Source organism: Thalassophryne amazonica, chromosome 3 (genome assembly GCF_902500255.1).
Source record: "Thalassophryne amazonica chromosome 3, fThaAma1.1, whole genome shotgun sequence".
Classification (NCBI taxonomy): domain Eukaryota; kingdom Metazoa; phylum Chordata; class Actinopteri; order Batrachoidiformes; family Batrachoididae; genus Thalassophryne; species Thalassophryne amazonica.
In genome coordinates, this window is record NC_047105.1 from 81,652,101 (window position 1) to 81,669,042 (window position 16,942).

A 16,942-nucleotide genomic window follows, 5' to 3' on the forward strand; every position below is an offset into this window, starting at 1 on the left:
AGTAATTTGGACATTTCCTGTCAGAGAGGAGTAAAGAATCTAGCTAAACAAAAACAAACGGAAACAAAACAGAAAATACATTTAAGAAGATGAAATCCAGAGAATTTTGACTCAAAGCAATTCATTTATTATCACAGTAGTTAGTGATTGTTGCAGCTTTTGTTGAATTTATTAAAAAAGGAGAAAACTGGAATGTCCTCACAGACACAGAGAACAAGGACAAGCCTTTGGTAGACCTGACTCTCCCCCTTGCTGTGAGGCAGCAGTGATAACCACTGTGGTACCCATTAGAGAGAGTGGCAACATGACAAGTTGAAAAAAAATTGGTCACGTGACCATGGTGCCATCTTGGGGCATAAATAGCGTTGGCTGTTAATGTGACTGCATGTAAATCCAGCTGTTTTATTTGTTTATTCGCTGAAAATGGCGGGTTGTTGTGCATTTGGATGCACAAATAGTCACAGCAGGGGCTTCAAGATGTAAAGATTCCCTTCAGATCCAAACAGAAGAAAAATTTTGGAAAATAAACTCAGCTGTGTAGGATGGAAGCCGAAATCATCATCAAAACTTTGCGAGGTAAATTTATTATACAGTCCCATGTACGGTAAAGCTCACCTAAAACGTCATCGTATAAACCAGATATTTGCAGTCACCGGACCAAAAAGTCCCAAAGTTTTTGAATTGTTTTCCATGTACTAAACACTGTACACAACAGATTTTGTATAACGGAGTTTTCGCTCACATTGGATAAAATGTCCCGTCCAATCACAGTGTATTTCCATTAAAAACTCAGAGCAGTCTGGACCTGCAGAGGTACAAATTAAAGTTCAGCCGTGATACTCCCCGATTTGTGGAAAGTGAGAGAGGAATCATTTCTGTGATTAAAAGTCAGACCGTTTAGTTTTTTCCAATTGTGTTCAGACTCGGACCCGCAGCTTGACATGCACCTGTTAAATCAAACACAAAAGGCTGTGATTTGACACTTTTCTGCTTTTAATCCTTCGTCTGCCATCATATTATAATAGTTTTTACAGTGCACACTCTGATAAATGGATCAGAAAAGTCTGCACATTTACAGCACAAAGTCGGTAAAAGAGGAAAATGTACAGCTTACCTTTGATTTGGATGTACAGCTTACCTTTGATTTGGAGGTGATGATTGTAGAAAAAAAGCTTGTCGAGGGTTAAATTAATTCATAATAAAGCATAATTTAGAGACAGAGAACTTTAAAACTGTCATGCACGTCATTGCATGACACAGAGTTAAAGAGCAGCAGCTGCATAAATCAGGCTTTAAATTAATTAAATAAATCATCATAAATTGTAAATTTATGTAAATTTGATAGCTTAACTATTTTTATATTTATTTTGATAGCACCTGTACCTGGATTTGTTGCTGTATGTGGTTAAATGATTAAAAAAAAATGTTTAAAACATAAAAGGTCCTTTCAGTGGTTTCGGGCAGTTCGACCCAAAATGGCGCCATGTTCTGAGTTGACACCACTCTCTCAACTAAGGCACTCTAGTACCCATATTCAGCTTCCACTGAAATTTTCATTTAGTTTTCTGGATTCAGAATCCAGAGTACTAATCATTACACTGTCATAACAAAACTTGTAAGTAAGCCAGACTTAGCCTAAAAAGCTAAATTTGATCCATTCTCCCTGGCCAGATGTTAAAAAGCAACCGAGAACTAAAATGCAATAAGATACTCAAATGCAAAAAGATTATTACTTGTCAACAAGTTAAAAAAACTGAATATATACAAATAAGTAGAACTTTTTAAAAAAGAAAAGAAAGGGGGGAAAAATACACCATGAAGGGAGGGAAAAAACAGTAGGAGTCTTCGATGTTATAGTTCAGGGGTAGTGTCCACATTAGGACTAGTCCTGTCCATATCACATAAAAAAAAGTGGACAGTTCAACCATCCCAGTTCAGCCATACCAGTGCCTTATTATTATTGAGGAATATAGTTGGACTTTGATTTTTAATAGTTTTATCTTGTTTTTCTTACCAGCTGCCACAGATGCCCAATAAGTATGATCCCCAGCTGGCAGAGCTTATCAAGAACATGCTGTGTAAGAGACCCGAGGACAGACCAGATGTCAAAATCATCCTCCGACAACCTTACATCAAACGACAAATTGCTATTTTCCTTGAGGCCACCAAAGAGTATGTGACATTGGCAACAAAATATCTGTATTTCTTCCTGGTTTTGTTGTTTCTGAATTTACTTCATTTCAAATCCTTTTTTAGCATGTGGAAATTTATTTCTACACTGCCTCTTTTGTTGCTTTTCTCCTGCAGTAGACTGTAACGAAGAGAAGTGCTGCCACACCAGGAAGAAGAAGAAGAAGAAAAAAACTCACTTTAAAACATGAAAACTGCCATGTTTTAAAGTGATACTGGTTATCACATTAACGTGATGCATTTCGTGTTCAAACATCACTCACTCATCTTCAACCGCTTAATCCAATTAAGGATCATGGTGGGCTGGAGCCTATCCCATCAGTCATAGCACATGAGGCGGGGTATACCCTTGCCAGGACACCAGTCAGTCGCAGTGCCACATATAGACAGACACATTCACACCCAAACGCACACCTACTGACAATGTAAAGTTTTCATTCTGCCTAACTTGCATGTCTTTGGATGTGGGAGGAAGCCGGAGCACCCGGAGGGAACCTACCAAACACGGGGAGAACATGCAAACTCCACACAGAAAAGCCACACGTAGGAATTGAACCCATGACCTTGTCTTGAAGCAACAATGTTCTAACATGATACTGATTATCACATCAAAATGTGAAATTTATCATGTTAAAATGTTGATATGTTTCACCTTAAAAGTTGCTTTCAGGTATGGACAAAGGTTTTTTTTTTGCTGACAGTGGCAGCTGATCACAGCAACTCAGCTACATGGGCTATACAGCCAGTGCATTCTGAGTGCCAGTTCCATGTCCAGATAAATGAGTGAGTTTACATCAGGAAGGGAAAACGGTGTAAATTTTGCCAGACAAACATGCATATCACAAATCAAATTTTCGTACTATCTTGGTCAAGGCCCAGGTCAACGAACGACTGCCTCTGGTTGTGTTGTCCAGTAGAGAGTAAATCAGGAAATGCAAGGGAACAGTGAGGATGAAGTGAGGACAGCTATGAAGAAGATGAAGAGTAGAAAGGCAACTGGTACAACTGACATACAGTGAGGAAAATAAGTATTTGAACACCCTGCGGTTTTGCAAGTTCTCCCACTTACAAATCGTGGAGGGGTCTGAAATTTTTATCTTAGGTGCACGTCTACTGTGAGAGACATAATCTAAAAAAAAAAAAAATAATAGTAATTCAGAAATCACAATGTATGATTTTTTAATAATTTATTTGTATGTTACTGCTGCAAATAAGTATTTGAACACCTGTGAAAATCAATGTCAATATTTGGTACAGTAGCCTTTGTTTGCAGTTACAGAGGTCAAACATATCCTGTAGTTTTTCACCAGGTTTGCACACACTGCAGCAGGGATTTTGGTACACTCATCCATACAGATCTTCTCCAAATATTTCAGGTTTGGAGTTTCAGTTCCCTCCAAAGATTTTCTATTGAGTTCAGGTCTGGAGACTGGCCAGGCCACTCCAGGACCTTGAAATGCTTCTTACGGAGCCCCTCCTTAGTTGCCCTGGCTGTGTGTTTGGGGTCATTGTCATGCTGGAAGACCCATCCATGACTTCAATGCTCTTACTGAGGGAAGGAGGTTGTTTGCCAAAATCTCGCAATACATGACCCCATCCATCCTCCTTTCAATACGGTGCAGTCGTTCTGTCCCCTTTGCAGAAGAGCACCCCAAGAGTATGATGTTTCCACCCCCATGCTTCACGGCTGGGATGGTTTTCTTGGGGTTGTTCTCATCCTCTAAACATGGTAAGTGGAGTTGATTCCAAAAAGCTCTATTCTGGTCTCATCTGACCACCTGACCTTCTCCCATGCATTCTCTGGATCATCCAGATGGTCACTGGTGAACTTCAAATGGGCCTGGACATGTGCTGGCTTGAGCAGGGGGACCTTGCTGCCCTGCAGGATGAAAATTCCAGACCCCTCCATGATTTCTAAGTGGGAGAACTTGCAAAATCGCAGGGTGTTCAAATACTTATTTTCCTCACTGTACATATGTGGCGATGGAAATGTTGATGAGAAATGGCAGGGGAGTTTCTAACCAGATTATTTGATAAAATCTTGGAAAGTGAGAGGATGCCTGAGGAATGGAGAATGAGTGTGCCGGTTCTGATTTTTTTTAAGAACAAGGGTGATGGGCAGAGCTGCAGTAAATTCAGAGGCATAAAGTTGATCAGAAATGGCATGAAGTTACAGAAGAGATTAGTGGAACCCAGGATTCAGAAAGAGGTGAAGATCTGTGAGCAACAGTATAGTTTAAATTTCAACTTATTTTCATTTATATAGTGCCAAATCACAACAGAGTTGCCTCAAAGCGCTTCACACAGGTAAAGTCTAACCTTACCAATCCCCAGAGCAACAGTGGTAAGGAAAAACTCCCTCTGAGGAAGAAACCTCAAGCAGACCAGATTCAAAGGGGTGACCCTCTGCTTGGGCCATGCTACAAACATAAATTACAGAACAATTCACAGAACAATTCATGGACAAATATACAAGAACTGCTATTGGCACACAGGACAAGGGGATCGCCAACACGAATACAACTCCCATCTCTGGATGGAGCTGCATCTTAAACAGAGAGAAAAAACAGAATCAGGCATCAGAAAGACAAAAAATACTATATCATTTGCCAGCATTAAACAACAAGAAAAACAGAGAAATACTAAGGTGATCGCCGGCCACTAGCCCTAAACTTCACTAAAAGACCCAGAATTTAGGTAAAGTTGAGGCCGCAGCCCGCTCCAATTACTAATAAATGAATTAAAAGAGTAAAAAGTGTAAAACAAAACTGTACCAGTATGCTAGCCGTATGAAAGGGAAAATAAGTGCGTCTTAAGTCTGGACTTGAAAATCTCCACAGAATCTGACTGTTTTATTGACGCAGGGAGATCATTCCACAGAACAGGGGCACGATAAGAGAAAGCTCTGTGACCCGCAGACTTCTTATTCACCTTAGGGACACAAAGTACTCCTGCACCCTGAGAACGTAAAGCCCGGGCCGGTACGTAAGGTTTAATTAGGTCAGCTAGGTAGGGAGGTGCCAGTGCATGAATAATTTTGTAGGTTAGTAGCAGAACCTTAAAATCTGATCTCCCTGGGACAGGAAGCCAGTGAAGGGATGCCAAAATGGGTGTAATGTGGTTGTACTTTCTGCTTCGTGTTAAAAGTCTGGCTGCAGCATTTTGAACCAATTGGAGACCCCTAATGCTAGACTGTGGTAAACCAGAAAATAGAACATTGCAGTAGTCCAATCTAGAAGAGATAAATGCATGGATCAGGGTCTCAGCATCAGGCATAGACAGGATGGGACGCATCTTCGCTATATTTTGCAGGTGGAAGAAAGCAGTCCTAGTAATATTTCTAATGTGGAGGCCAAAGGACAACGAAGGATCAAAAATTACCCCAAGGTTCCTCACTTTGTCAGTGTGATGTATGACACACGAGCCGAGGCTGAGCGTTAACTGGTCAAATTGATGCCGATGTCTCACTGGACCAAGAACCATCATTTCAGTCTTATCAGAGTTTAAAAGTAGGACGTTTCTAGACATCCAACTTTTCACTAATGCAAGGCGATCTTCTAAGGATTTTATGTGAACGAGATTAGCAGCAGTTATCGGCATGTATAACTGAGTATCATCTGCATAACAGTGAAAGGTAATCCCAAAATGCCGCAATATGTGCCCAAGGGGTGCTATATAAAGGGAGAAAAGCAGGGGGCCTAAGACAGACCCCTGTGGAACCCCAAATTTCATGTCACTAAGGTTAGAGGTAGTGTTACAGTACAAAACACAGTGAGAATGACTGGTCAAGTATGACGTCAGCCATGCAAGGGCACTCCCAGTAATCCCAAAATGATTTTCCAGCCTATCAAGTAGAATATGGTGATCCACTGTATCAAATGCAGCACTGAGATCTAACAGCAACAGAACCGTAGTGGTGTCCAAATCCATTGTAAGGAGATCATTCACCACTTTAGTGAGAGCCGTCTCTGTGGAATGATATTTTCTAAAAGCAGACTGCAGTGGCTCAAAGAGATTATTCTCAGTAAAATAGTCTACGAGCTGCCGTGACACCACTTTTTCCAGAATTTTAGAGAAAAATGATAGATTTGATATCGGCCGATAGTTTTTCAATACACTAGGGTCAAGATGAGGTTTCTTAAGTAATGGATTAATCACTGCAGATTTGAAACATTTAGGAACAGATCCAGAAGTTAAAGAAAGATTAATCATTTCCAGCACAATCGGCCCAAGAGTGGGCCACAGGTCCTTAAACAGTTTTGTTGGTATAGGATCAAATAAACAGGTTATGCTTTTTGTTGACATTACGAGTTTTGTCAGCATGCCTAGTGACATACTATCAAATTCTGTAAATCTAGGTAATACCTCAGTAGTGGCGCACACATCAGTAGCAGGGTGTAGTGGCTGGGTTAAGGCATGCCGGGATATGTTTAACCTGATGTCTTCTGTTTTCTTCCCAAAGTAATCCAGGAAATCTTATCCTGTAAAAGGAGAGCGAACTACAGGTGGTTGTCCATGCATAAGTGTTGCCACTGTGTTGAACAAGAACTTTGAGTTATGCTTGTTTTTGTTGATCAAATCAGAGTAGTAGGTCCGCTTTGTAGCCAATAATGAATGCTTATAGTCTAAGATAGCATCACGCCACGCAAGGTGAAATACTTCTAATTTTGAACGACGCCATTTCCGTTCTAGACCTTTTGCTTTATGCTTGAGGTCACGCAGATAATCATTGAACCAAGGTGACTGATTCGGGGGAGCGCAGTTTTAACACAGGTGGTGCAATCATGTCGAGTGTAGTTTTGAGCACTGAGTTTAAACTATCAAGTCTGTTTACTGACTGGGTATTTGTCAAATGTGAAGCTAAGACATCAGGCAGTCTAACTTCGAGTTCAGTCTTAGTTGAGGAGTTCATGCATCGCCGTAATGATATATAAGGTTGTTGTTCCACTAAACACGGCAGCGAAAATGTAAACTTAATAAGTGAGTGATCAGACATCACTGATGTAAAGGTATGATGTCAATATTCGTGACAGCAATACCACATGCAAGAACCAGATTCAGGGTATTTCCACTAATGTGCGTCGAATCCCGAATGCATTGCCGAAATCCTAATGCATCCACAATTTCCATAAATGATTTGCAGAGGGGATCAGAAGGCTTATTTATATGAATGTTAAAGTCAGCAGTGATCAGAATGTTATCTACACTAAAGCCTTGCTGTCTACAAAACTGCGCCAGCCACCTATTTAACGATGTCAGCCTGCCAAACGCCTCATCAGTACCCCAGGAGGGGAGGGGACCAGAGACTATTAATCGATGCCGACACATCTTTCTGGCAAGGTCACAAGTCCTCTATGTCCATTTTTGTGACCTCTGAGTGCTTCATCCTGATATCATTTATAGTTTAATACTGAGAGAGTACTACAGATGCAGTGTTTGCTCTGAGAGTGCTGATGAAGAAAGTTCATAACAGGGTGCTAAGACAATCAATCAATCAATCAATTTTTTATATAGCGCCAAATCACAACAAACAGTTGCCCCAAGGCGCTTTATATTGTAAGGCAAGGCCATACAATAATTATGTAAAACCCCAACGGTCAAAACGACCCCCTGTGAGCAAGCACTTGGCTACAGTGGGAAGGAAAAACTCCCTTTTAACAGGAAGAAACCTCCAGCAGAACCAGGCTCAGGGAGGGGCAGTCTTCTGCTGGGACTGGTTGGGGCTGAGGGAGAGAACCAGGAAAAAGACATGCTGTGGAGGGGAACAGAGATCGATCACTAATGATTAAATGCAGAGTGGTGCATATAGAGCAAAAAGAGAAAGAAACAGTGCATCATGGGAACCCCCCAGCAGTCTACGTCTATAGCAGCATAACTAAGGGATGGTTCAGGGTCACCTGATCCAGCCCTAACTATAAGCTTTAGCAAAAAGGAAAGTTTTAAGCCTAATCTTAAAAGTAGAGAGGGTGTCTGTCTCCCTGATCTGAATTGGGAGCTGGTTCCACAGGAGAGGAGCCTGAAAGCTGAAGGCTCTGCCTCCCATTCTACTCTTACAAACCCTAGGAACTACAAGTAAGCCTGCAGTCTGAGAGCGAAGCGCTCTATTGGGGTGATATGGTACTACGAGGTCCCTAAGATAAGATGGGACCTGATTATTCAAAACCTTATAAGTAAGAAGAAGAATTTTAAATTCTATTCTAGAATTAACAGGAAGCCAATGAAGAGAGGCCAATATGGGTGAGATATGCTCTCTCCTTCTATTCCCTGTCAGTACTCTAGCTGCAGCATTTTGAATTAACTGAAGGCTTTTTAGGGAACTTTTAGGACAACCTGATAATAATGAATTACAGTAGTCCAGCCTAGAGGAAATAAATGCATGAATTAGTTTTTCAGCATCACTCTGAGACAAGACCTTTCTGATTTTAGAGATATTGCGTAAATGCAAAAAAGCAGTCCTACATATTTGTTTAATATGCACTTTGAATGACATATCCTGATCAAAAATGACTCCAAGATTTCTCACAGTATTACTAGAGGTCAGGGTAATGCCATCCAGAGTAAGGATCTGGTTAGACACCATGTTTCTAAGATTTGTGGGGCCAAGTACAATAACTTCAGTTTTATCTGAGTTTAAAAGCAGGAAATTAGAGGTCATCCATGTCTTTATGTCTGTAAGACAATCCTGCAGTTTAGCTAATTGGTGTGTGTCCTCTGGCTTCATGGATAGATAAAGCTGGGTATCATCTGCGTAACAATGAAAATTTAAGCAATACCGTCTAATAATACTGCCTAAGGGAAGCATGTATAAAGTGAATAAAATTGGTCCTAGCACAGAACCTTGTGGAACTCCATAATTAACTTTAGTCTGTGAAGAAGATTCCCCATTTACATGAACAAATTGTAATCTATTAGACAAATATGATTCAAACCACCGCAGCACAGTGCCTTTAATACCTATGGCATGCTCTAATCTCTGTAATAAAATTTTATGGTCAACAGTATCAAAAGCAGCACTGAGGTCTAACAGAACAAGCACAGAGATGAGTCCACTGTCCGAGGCCATAAGAAGATCATTTGTATCCTTCACTAATGCTGTTTCTGTACTATGATGAATTCTAAAACCTGACTGAAACTCTTCAAATAGACCATTCCTCTGCAGATGATCAGTTAGCTGTTTTACAACTACCCTTTCAAGAATTTTTGAGAGAAAAGGAAGGTTGGAGATTGGCCTATAATTAGCTAAGATAGCTGGGTCAAGTGATGGCTTTTTAAGTAATGGTTTAATTACTGCCATCTTAAAAGCCTGTGGTACATAGCCAACTAACAAAGATAGATTGATCATACTACAAGACAAGTGTGGTAGTATTGTATGGGTACATTTGTAGTGACAGAGAAGTATGTGAGGGTGATGCAGTATATGCACAAGGACAGTGTGACAGTGGTTAGATACCCATTAGGAATGACAGTTGCATTTAAGGTGGAGGTTGGGATTACATCAAGGATCAGCTGTGAGCCTTTTTTGTTTGCATTGGTTTGGATAGATTGACAGACGAGAGCCAATTCAAATCAGATGGGTGCAAGGAGTAGAGGTGGTGAAGGAAGATGGGGCTCAGCTAACCAGAGTATAGGAGAGTGTGATAGAGAGGTGAAAAAGAGAGTGCAGATGGGGGGAGTGGGTGGAGAAAAGTTACGGGAGTGATTTGTGACAGAAGGGTATCTGCAAGAGTGAAGGGCGAAGTTTACAAGATGGTACGGAGACAGCTATGTTGTACAACTTAGAGCTGGTGGTGCTAACAAAAAGACAAGGCAGAGCTGGAGGTGGCAGAGCTGAAGATGCTGTGATTTTCTTTGGGAGTGAAGAGGATGAACAGGATTAGGAATGAATAAATTTGAGGGACAGCACATGTTGAACAGTGTGGAGACAGGGTCAGAGAGGTGAGATGGAGATGGTCTGGACATGTACAGAAGAGGGGCCCAGAGTATACTGGAAGAAGGATGCTGAGGATGGAACCACCAGGCAGGAGGAGAAGAGCGATTCCAAAGTGGAGATTTATGGATGTGCTGAGGGAAGATATGCAGGTAGCTGGTGTGACAGAAGACGATGGAGAGGACAGGGTGAGATGGAAATGGATGATCTTCTGTGGTGACCTCTAACGGGAGCAGCCAGAAGAAGACAAGGCAGGTGATTACAGCTGGATCAGTTGGATTGGTCATCTGAAGAGATTTTGTGGTGTTTTTGTCTGCACACATATTAATAAAGACTCAGACCCAACCCATTGGGTAGTGGCTCATGGTGCTAGCATGGGCCCTCGGTGGGATGTTGTTTGTTGCATCAACTGTTAATTAGTGTTGACAGTGGGATGGGGGATGGTTGGGTTGGAGTTGGTTGGTGACGATTAAAGGGGTTGTGTGTTGTGAGTTGCCCCCACCCCTGCTAATTCGGGGGCAGTGTGGATTGCCTTCTGTGTGGCTGGAATTTGTGTGTGCCCACTGCTAGCCACTAGGGCTGCCCCCAATTAACTCTGGTATTGGGGTCCTCGGCTCCAAGGGGAAATGGCAGTGTTTGGGGTTGTAGCTTGGGAATTCCCCAATGGCAGTAGTGGGAGGGGTATTGGATTGCTGTCCTGGGTTTTCAGTCCCTGTCCACTGTTGGGCTCGTGGTCTTTTTTCTATTTTGAATGCTCGCAGGGTTGCCTCACACCAACCTGCATGGGGGTTGGGTGCACCCTCTCACTGGTCCACTGCTCTGTGGTCCCTGTGGTTGCTTGCCATCTCCTGGTAGCATGGCATGTTGATCTTCTTGCTTTTCATGTGCTCTCACATTGGAGCAGGGACAGTCTGTACCCTGGGGTTCTGCTGTGAGTCCAGACTCTCCTTGCGTGCCTCGGTTGCTACCCTTGCTGTTTTTGTGCTAAGTGGCACAGTTGAAACTCCACACAATCATTCATGGCTCACAATATCAGGCATGTCATTACACCTACCACACTGTATACATACAGTGAGGAAAATAAGTATTTGAACACCCTGTGATTTAGCAAGTTCTCACACTTAAAAATCATGGAGGGGTCTGGAATTTTCATCTTAGGTGCACAGTAGAGAAGCTTGAATCTTTGACTGGACTGGGTTGCTTGATGTGAGGACGTTTCGCTTCAAATCACAGAAGCTTCCTCAGATAAAATTCTTGCTCTGGTAGTCAGACTTCTGTCTTGACTCTTGTAGAGAAGAATAAACCAGAAGCCAACAAAAGCTGGAGTTTTTTATCCCCCATTGTGGCCAATCTGTACATGGAGCGAGTGGAGAAGACAGCCTTGACGTCGTTCACGGGCATCTCTCCCAGTCACTGGTTCAGATATGTCGATGACACATGGGTTAAAATCAAGCAACAGGAGGTCGAGGACTTTACAGAACACATCAATTCGGTGGACTCCAATATCAAGTTCACACGTGAGGATGCCAGAAACAACCATTTAGCCTTCTTGGACTGTGATGTTACGATTGGAGAGAACAGGCAGCTCCAGACAGAGGTTTACAGAAAACCCACACACACTGACCAATATCTGCTCTTTGGCTCAAACCACCCCCTTGAACACAAGCTTGGGGTGATCAGGACTCTTCAACACAGAGCCCTACAGGTGCCCACAACTGCAGAGGGAAGGGCTAAAGAGCAACAACTTGTACGGAAAGCCCTCACAGTATGTGGGTACCCACGTTGGTCCCTGGACAAAGTGCAGAAGTCCCAGACAACAAAGAGACCAGATAGACAGGAGACGGAGACAAGAAGAAGAGGAGTGTCTCTCCCTTATTTAGCAGGAGTAGGGGAAAAACTACAGAGGATCTTCAGACAGCACAAAATGCCAGTTTACTTTAAACCAGTCAACACCTTGAGACAGAAATTAGTTCACCCTAAGGACAGGATCCCTAGTTACAAACAGAGCAATGTAGTGTATCATATCAGATGTCAGGAAAACTGTAATGAACACTACATAGGTGAGACGAAGCAACTTTTACACAAGAGGCTATACCAGCACCGCAGAGAGGTCGCCAGTGGACCTCAGTCTGCAGTTCATCTCCACCTGAAAGACACTAACCACACGTTTGAGGACAAGGAAGTTAAAATCTTAGCCAGAGAGAAGAAATGGTTTGAGAGAGGTGTCAAGGAAGCATTCTTTGTAAAACAGTTGAAACCCAGCCTTAACCGCGGAGCGGGTCTCAGACACACTTTGTCCCCTGATTACAATGTGGTACTCAGGTCAAAGCAGTTTCAGTCTTTTGTTCATGGTAATGAGTCATTCACGTCATCAGGAGAGAGTCGTCAAGGGAGCCATCAGGGGAGGCTTCCGTCCTGTCATTAGGAGAGTGCTAACTAGAGCACAATAGGTGCTAATTAGAGCTATTGTTTAGTCACTAGCCTATAGCAGTCAGCCTCTCGGTAGGTGGGGTCTGGTTAGGTTAAATAAAACTCCAGCTTTTGTTGGCTTCTAGTTTATTCTTCTCTACAAGAGTCAAGACAGAAGTCAGACTACCAGAGCAAGAATTTTAGCTGAGGAAGCTTCTGTGATTTGAAGCGAAACGTCCTCACGTCAAGCAACCCAGTCCAGTCGAAGATTCAAGCTTCTCTACTATGGAAACCACCTGGACAACTGAGAGCCTACACAGAAACATCTTAGGTGCACGTCCACTGTGAGAGACATAATCTAAAAAAAAAAATTCAAGAAATCACAATGTACACTCAACAAAAATATAAATGCAACACTTTTGGTTTTGCTCCCATTTTGTATGAGATGAACTCAAAGATCTAAAACTTTTTCCACATACACAATATCACCATTTCCCTCAAATATTGTTCACAAACCAGTCTAAATCTGTGATAGTGAGCACTTCTCCTTTGCTGAGATAATCCATCCCACCTCACAGGTGTGCCATATCAAGATGCTGATTAGACACCATGATTAGTGCACAGGTGTGCCTTAGACCGTCCACAATAAAAGGCCACTCTGAAAGGTGCAGTTTTGTTTTATTGGGGGGGGGATACCAGTCAGTATCTGGTGTGACCACCATTTGCCTCATGCAGTGCAACACATCTCCTTCGCATAGAGTTGATCAGGTTGTCAATTGTGGCCTGTGGAATGTTGGTCCACTCCTCTTCAATGGCTGTGCGAAGTTGCTGGATATTGGCAGGAACTGGTACACGCTGTCGTATATGCCGGTCCAGAGCATCCCAAACATGCTCAATGGGTGACATGTCCGGTGAGTATCCCGGCCATGCAAGAACTGGGACATTTTCAGCTTCCAAGAATTGTGTACAGATCCTTGCAACATGGGGCCGTGCATTATCCTGCTGCAACATGAGGTGATGTTCTTGGATGTATGGCACAACAATGGGCCTCAGGATCTCGTCACGGTATCTCTGTGCATTCAAAATGCCATCAATAAAATGCACCTCTGTTCTTCGTCCATAACAGACGCCTACCCATACCATAACCCCACCGCCACCATGGGCCACTCGATCCACAACATTGACATCAGAAAACCGCTCACCCACACGATGCCACACACGCTGTCTGCCATCTGGCCTGAACAGTGTGAACCGGGATTCATCCATGAAGACAACACCTCTCCAACGTGCCAAACGCCAGCGAATGTGAGCATTTGCCCACTCAAGTTGGTTACGACAACGAACTGGAGTCAGGTCGAGACCCTGATGAGGACGACGAGCATGCAGATGAGCTTCCCTGAGAGTGTTTCTGACTGTGCAGAAATTCTTTGGTTATGCAAACCGATTGTTTCAGCAGCTGTCCGAGTGGCTGGTCTCAGACGATCTTGGAGGTGAACATGCTGGATGTGGAGGTCCTGGGCTGGTGTGGTTACACGTGGTCTGCGGTTGTGAGGCTGGTTGGATGTACTGCCAAATTTTCTGAAATGCCTTTGGAGACGGCTTATGGTAAAGAAATGAACATTCAATACACGAGCAACAGCTCTGGTTGACATTCCTGCTGTCAACATGCCAATTGCACGCTCCCTCAAATCTTGCGACATCTGTGGCATTGTGCTGTGTGATAAAACTGCACCTTTCAGAGTGGCCTTTTATTGTGGACAGTCTAAGGCACACCTGTGCACTAATCATGGTGTCTAATCAGCATCTTGATATGGCACACCTGTGAGGTGGGATGGATTATCTCAGCAAAGGAGAAGTGCTCACTATCACAGATTTAGACTGGTTTGTGAACAATATTTGAGGGAAATGGTGATATTGTGTATGTGGCAAAAGTTTTAGATCTTTGATTTCCTCTCATACAAAATGGGAGCAAAACCAAAAGTGTTGGGTTTATATTTTTGAGTGTATGATTTTTTTTTTTTTATAATTTATTTGTATGTTACTGCTGCAAATAAGTATTTGAACACCTATCAACCAGCAAGAATTCTGGCTCACACAGACCTGTTAATTTTTCTTTAAGAAGCCCTCTTATTCTGCACTCTTTGCCTGTATTAATTGCACCTGTTTGAACTTGTTACCTGTATAACAGACACCTGTTCACACACTCAATCAATCACACTCCAACCTGTCCCCCGTAGCCAAGACCAAAGAGCTGTCTAAGGACACGAGGGACAAAACTGTAGACCTGCACAAGGCTGGGATGGACTACAGGACAACAGGCAAGCAGCTTGGTAGAAGACAACAACTGTTATGATTATTTATTAGAAAGTGGAAGGAACACAAGATGACTGTCAATCTCCCTCGGTCTGGGATTCCATGCAAGATCTCACTTTGTGGGGTAAGGATGATTCTGAGAAAGTTCTGAACTACACAGGAGGACCTGGTCAATGACCTGAAGAGAGCTGGGACCACAGTCATAAAGATTACATTAGTAACACATGATGCTGTCATGGTTTAAAATCCTGCAGGGCAGCAAGGCCCCCCTGCTCAAGCCAGCACATGTCCAGGCCCATTTGAAGTTCACCACTGACCATCTGGATGATCCAGAGGAGGCATGGGAGAAGGTCATGTGGTCAGATGAGACCAGAATAGAGCTTTGTTGGAATCAACTCCACTTACCATGTTTAGAGGATGAGAACAACCCCAAGAAAACCATCCCAACCGTGAAGCATGGGGGTGGAAACATCATACTCTTGGGGTGCTCTTCTGCAAAGGGGACAGGACGACGGCACCGTATTGAAAGGAGGATGGATGGGGTTATGTATTGCGAGATTTTGGCAAACAACCTCCTTCCCTCAGTAAGAGCATTGAAGATGGGTCAATATCTCACCCATATTGGCCTCTCTTCATTGGCTTCCTGTTAATTCTAGAATAGAATTTAAAATTCTTCTTCTTACTTATAAGGTTTTGAATAATCAGGTCCCATCTTATCTTAGGGACCTCATAGTACCATATCACCCCAATAGAGCGCTTCGCTCTCAGACTGCAGGCTTACTTGTAGTTCCTAGGGTTTGTAAGAGTAGAATGGGAGGCAGAGCCTTCAGCTTTCAGGCTCCTCTCCTGTGGAACCAGCTCCCAATTCAGATCAGGGAGACAGACACCCTCTCTACTTTTAAGATTAGGCTTAAAACTTTCCTTTTTGCTAAAGCTTATAGTTAGGGCTGGATCAGGTGACCCTGAACCATCCCTTAGTTATGCTGCTATAGACTTAGACTGCTGGGGGGTTCCCATGATGCACTGAGTGTTTCTTTCTCTTTTTGCTCTGTATGCACCACTCTGCATTTAATCATTAGTGATTGATCTCTGCTCCCCTCCACAGCATGTCTTTTTCCTGGTTCTCTCCCTCAGCCCCAACCAGTCCCAGCTGAAGACTGTCCCTCCCTGAGCCTGGTTCTGCTGGAGGTTTCTTCCTGTTAAAAGGGAGTTTTTCCTTCCCACTGTCGCCAAGTGCTTGCTCACAGGGGGTCGTTTTGACCGTTGGGGTTTTTACGGAATTATTGTACGAGGTCTGTCCAAAAAGTATCAGACCTTTTTATTTTTTTCAAAAACCTTATGGATTTGAATCATGTGTGCTTGCATGAGCCAACCTTGAACCTTCGTGTGCATGTGTGAGTTTTTCACGCCTGTCGGTTGCGTCATTCGCCTGTGAGCAGGCTATGAGTGAGCACTGGTCCTCCCCCCTCGTTGGATTTTCATTTTGAGGAAATTGTCTGAACGATTGGAGCAGCGCTGAATCAAATTTTTCCAGAAACTGTGAGAGACAGCCAGGTGGAAGCCATTCGGAAGATTCAAATGGCTTTCGGTGGCTTTTCAGTCGAGTAAGTATCCGAGGAATTGTGTAAGAGCTGGACATGTCACAACATGTCCTGTGAGACTTCCAACTTCCACACGTCTTTCATTACAAAATCTCCTGTAACAATGGAATGTGCCAAAAAAGTGCCGATGTCCACCTCTTCTGCAATTTCTCTGGTAGTCAGACGACATCCCGGATCAACACAGCGTTCACTTTGGAAATGATCTGGTCGTTTCAGCATGTCGATGGCCGATCGGAGCGCGGCGCACCCTCCGCCATTGTGCGCCGTCTTTAAACCGGTTGTAACGCTCCTTATCTGTGTGATGCCCATAGGATTGTCACCGAAAGCCGCCTGAATCTTCCGAATGGTTTCCACCTGGCTGTCTCACAGTTTCTAGAAAAATTTGATGCAGCAAAGCTCCAAATCGTTCCACCTCGTAATGAAAATCCAACGAGAGGGGAGGACCAGTGCTCACACAAAGCCTGCTCACAGGCGAATGATGCAACCGATGGGCGTGAAAAAA

At 43.2% G+C, this 16,942-nt stretch overlaps 1 protein-coding gene across 3 annotated transcripts in view; it reads left to right on the top strand.

The window, feature by feature from the left end:
* Positions 1 to 16,942, top strand: part of nek4 (NIMA-related kinase 4) — a 45,054-nt gene that overhangs the window by 6,910 nt on the left and 21,202 nt on the right. For all 3 annotated transcript variants that reach the window (XM_034166962.1, XM_034166963.1, XM_034166964.1), the window contains exon 5: positions 2,018 to 2,172. In XM_034166962.1, coding sequence (XP_034022853.1) covers positions 2,018 to 2,172 — 155 coding nt within the window. The remainder of the gene's footprint in view (positions 1 to 2,017; positions 2,173 to 16,942) is intronic.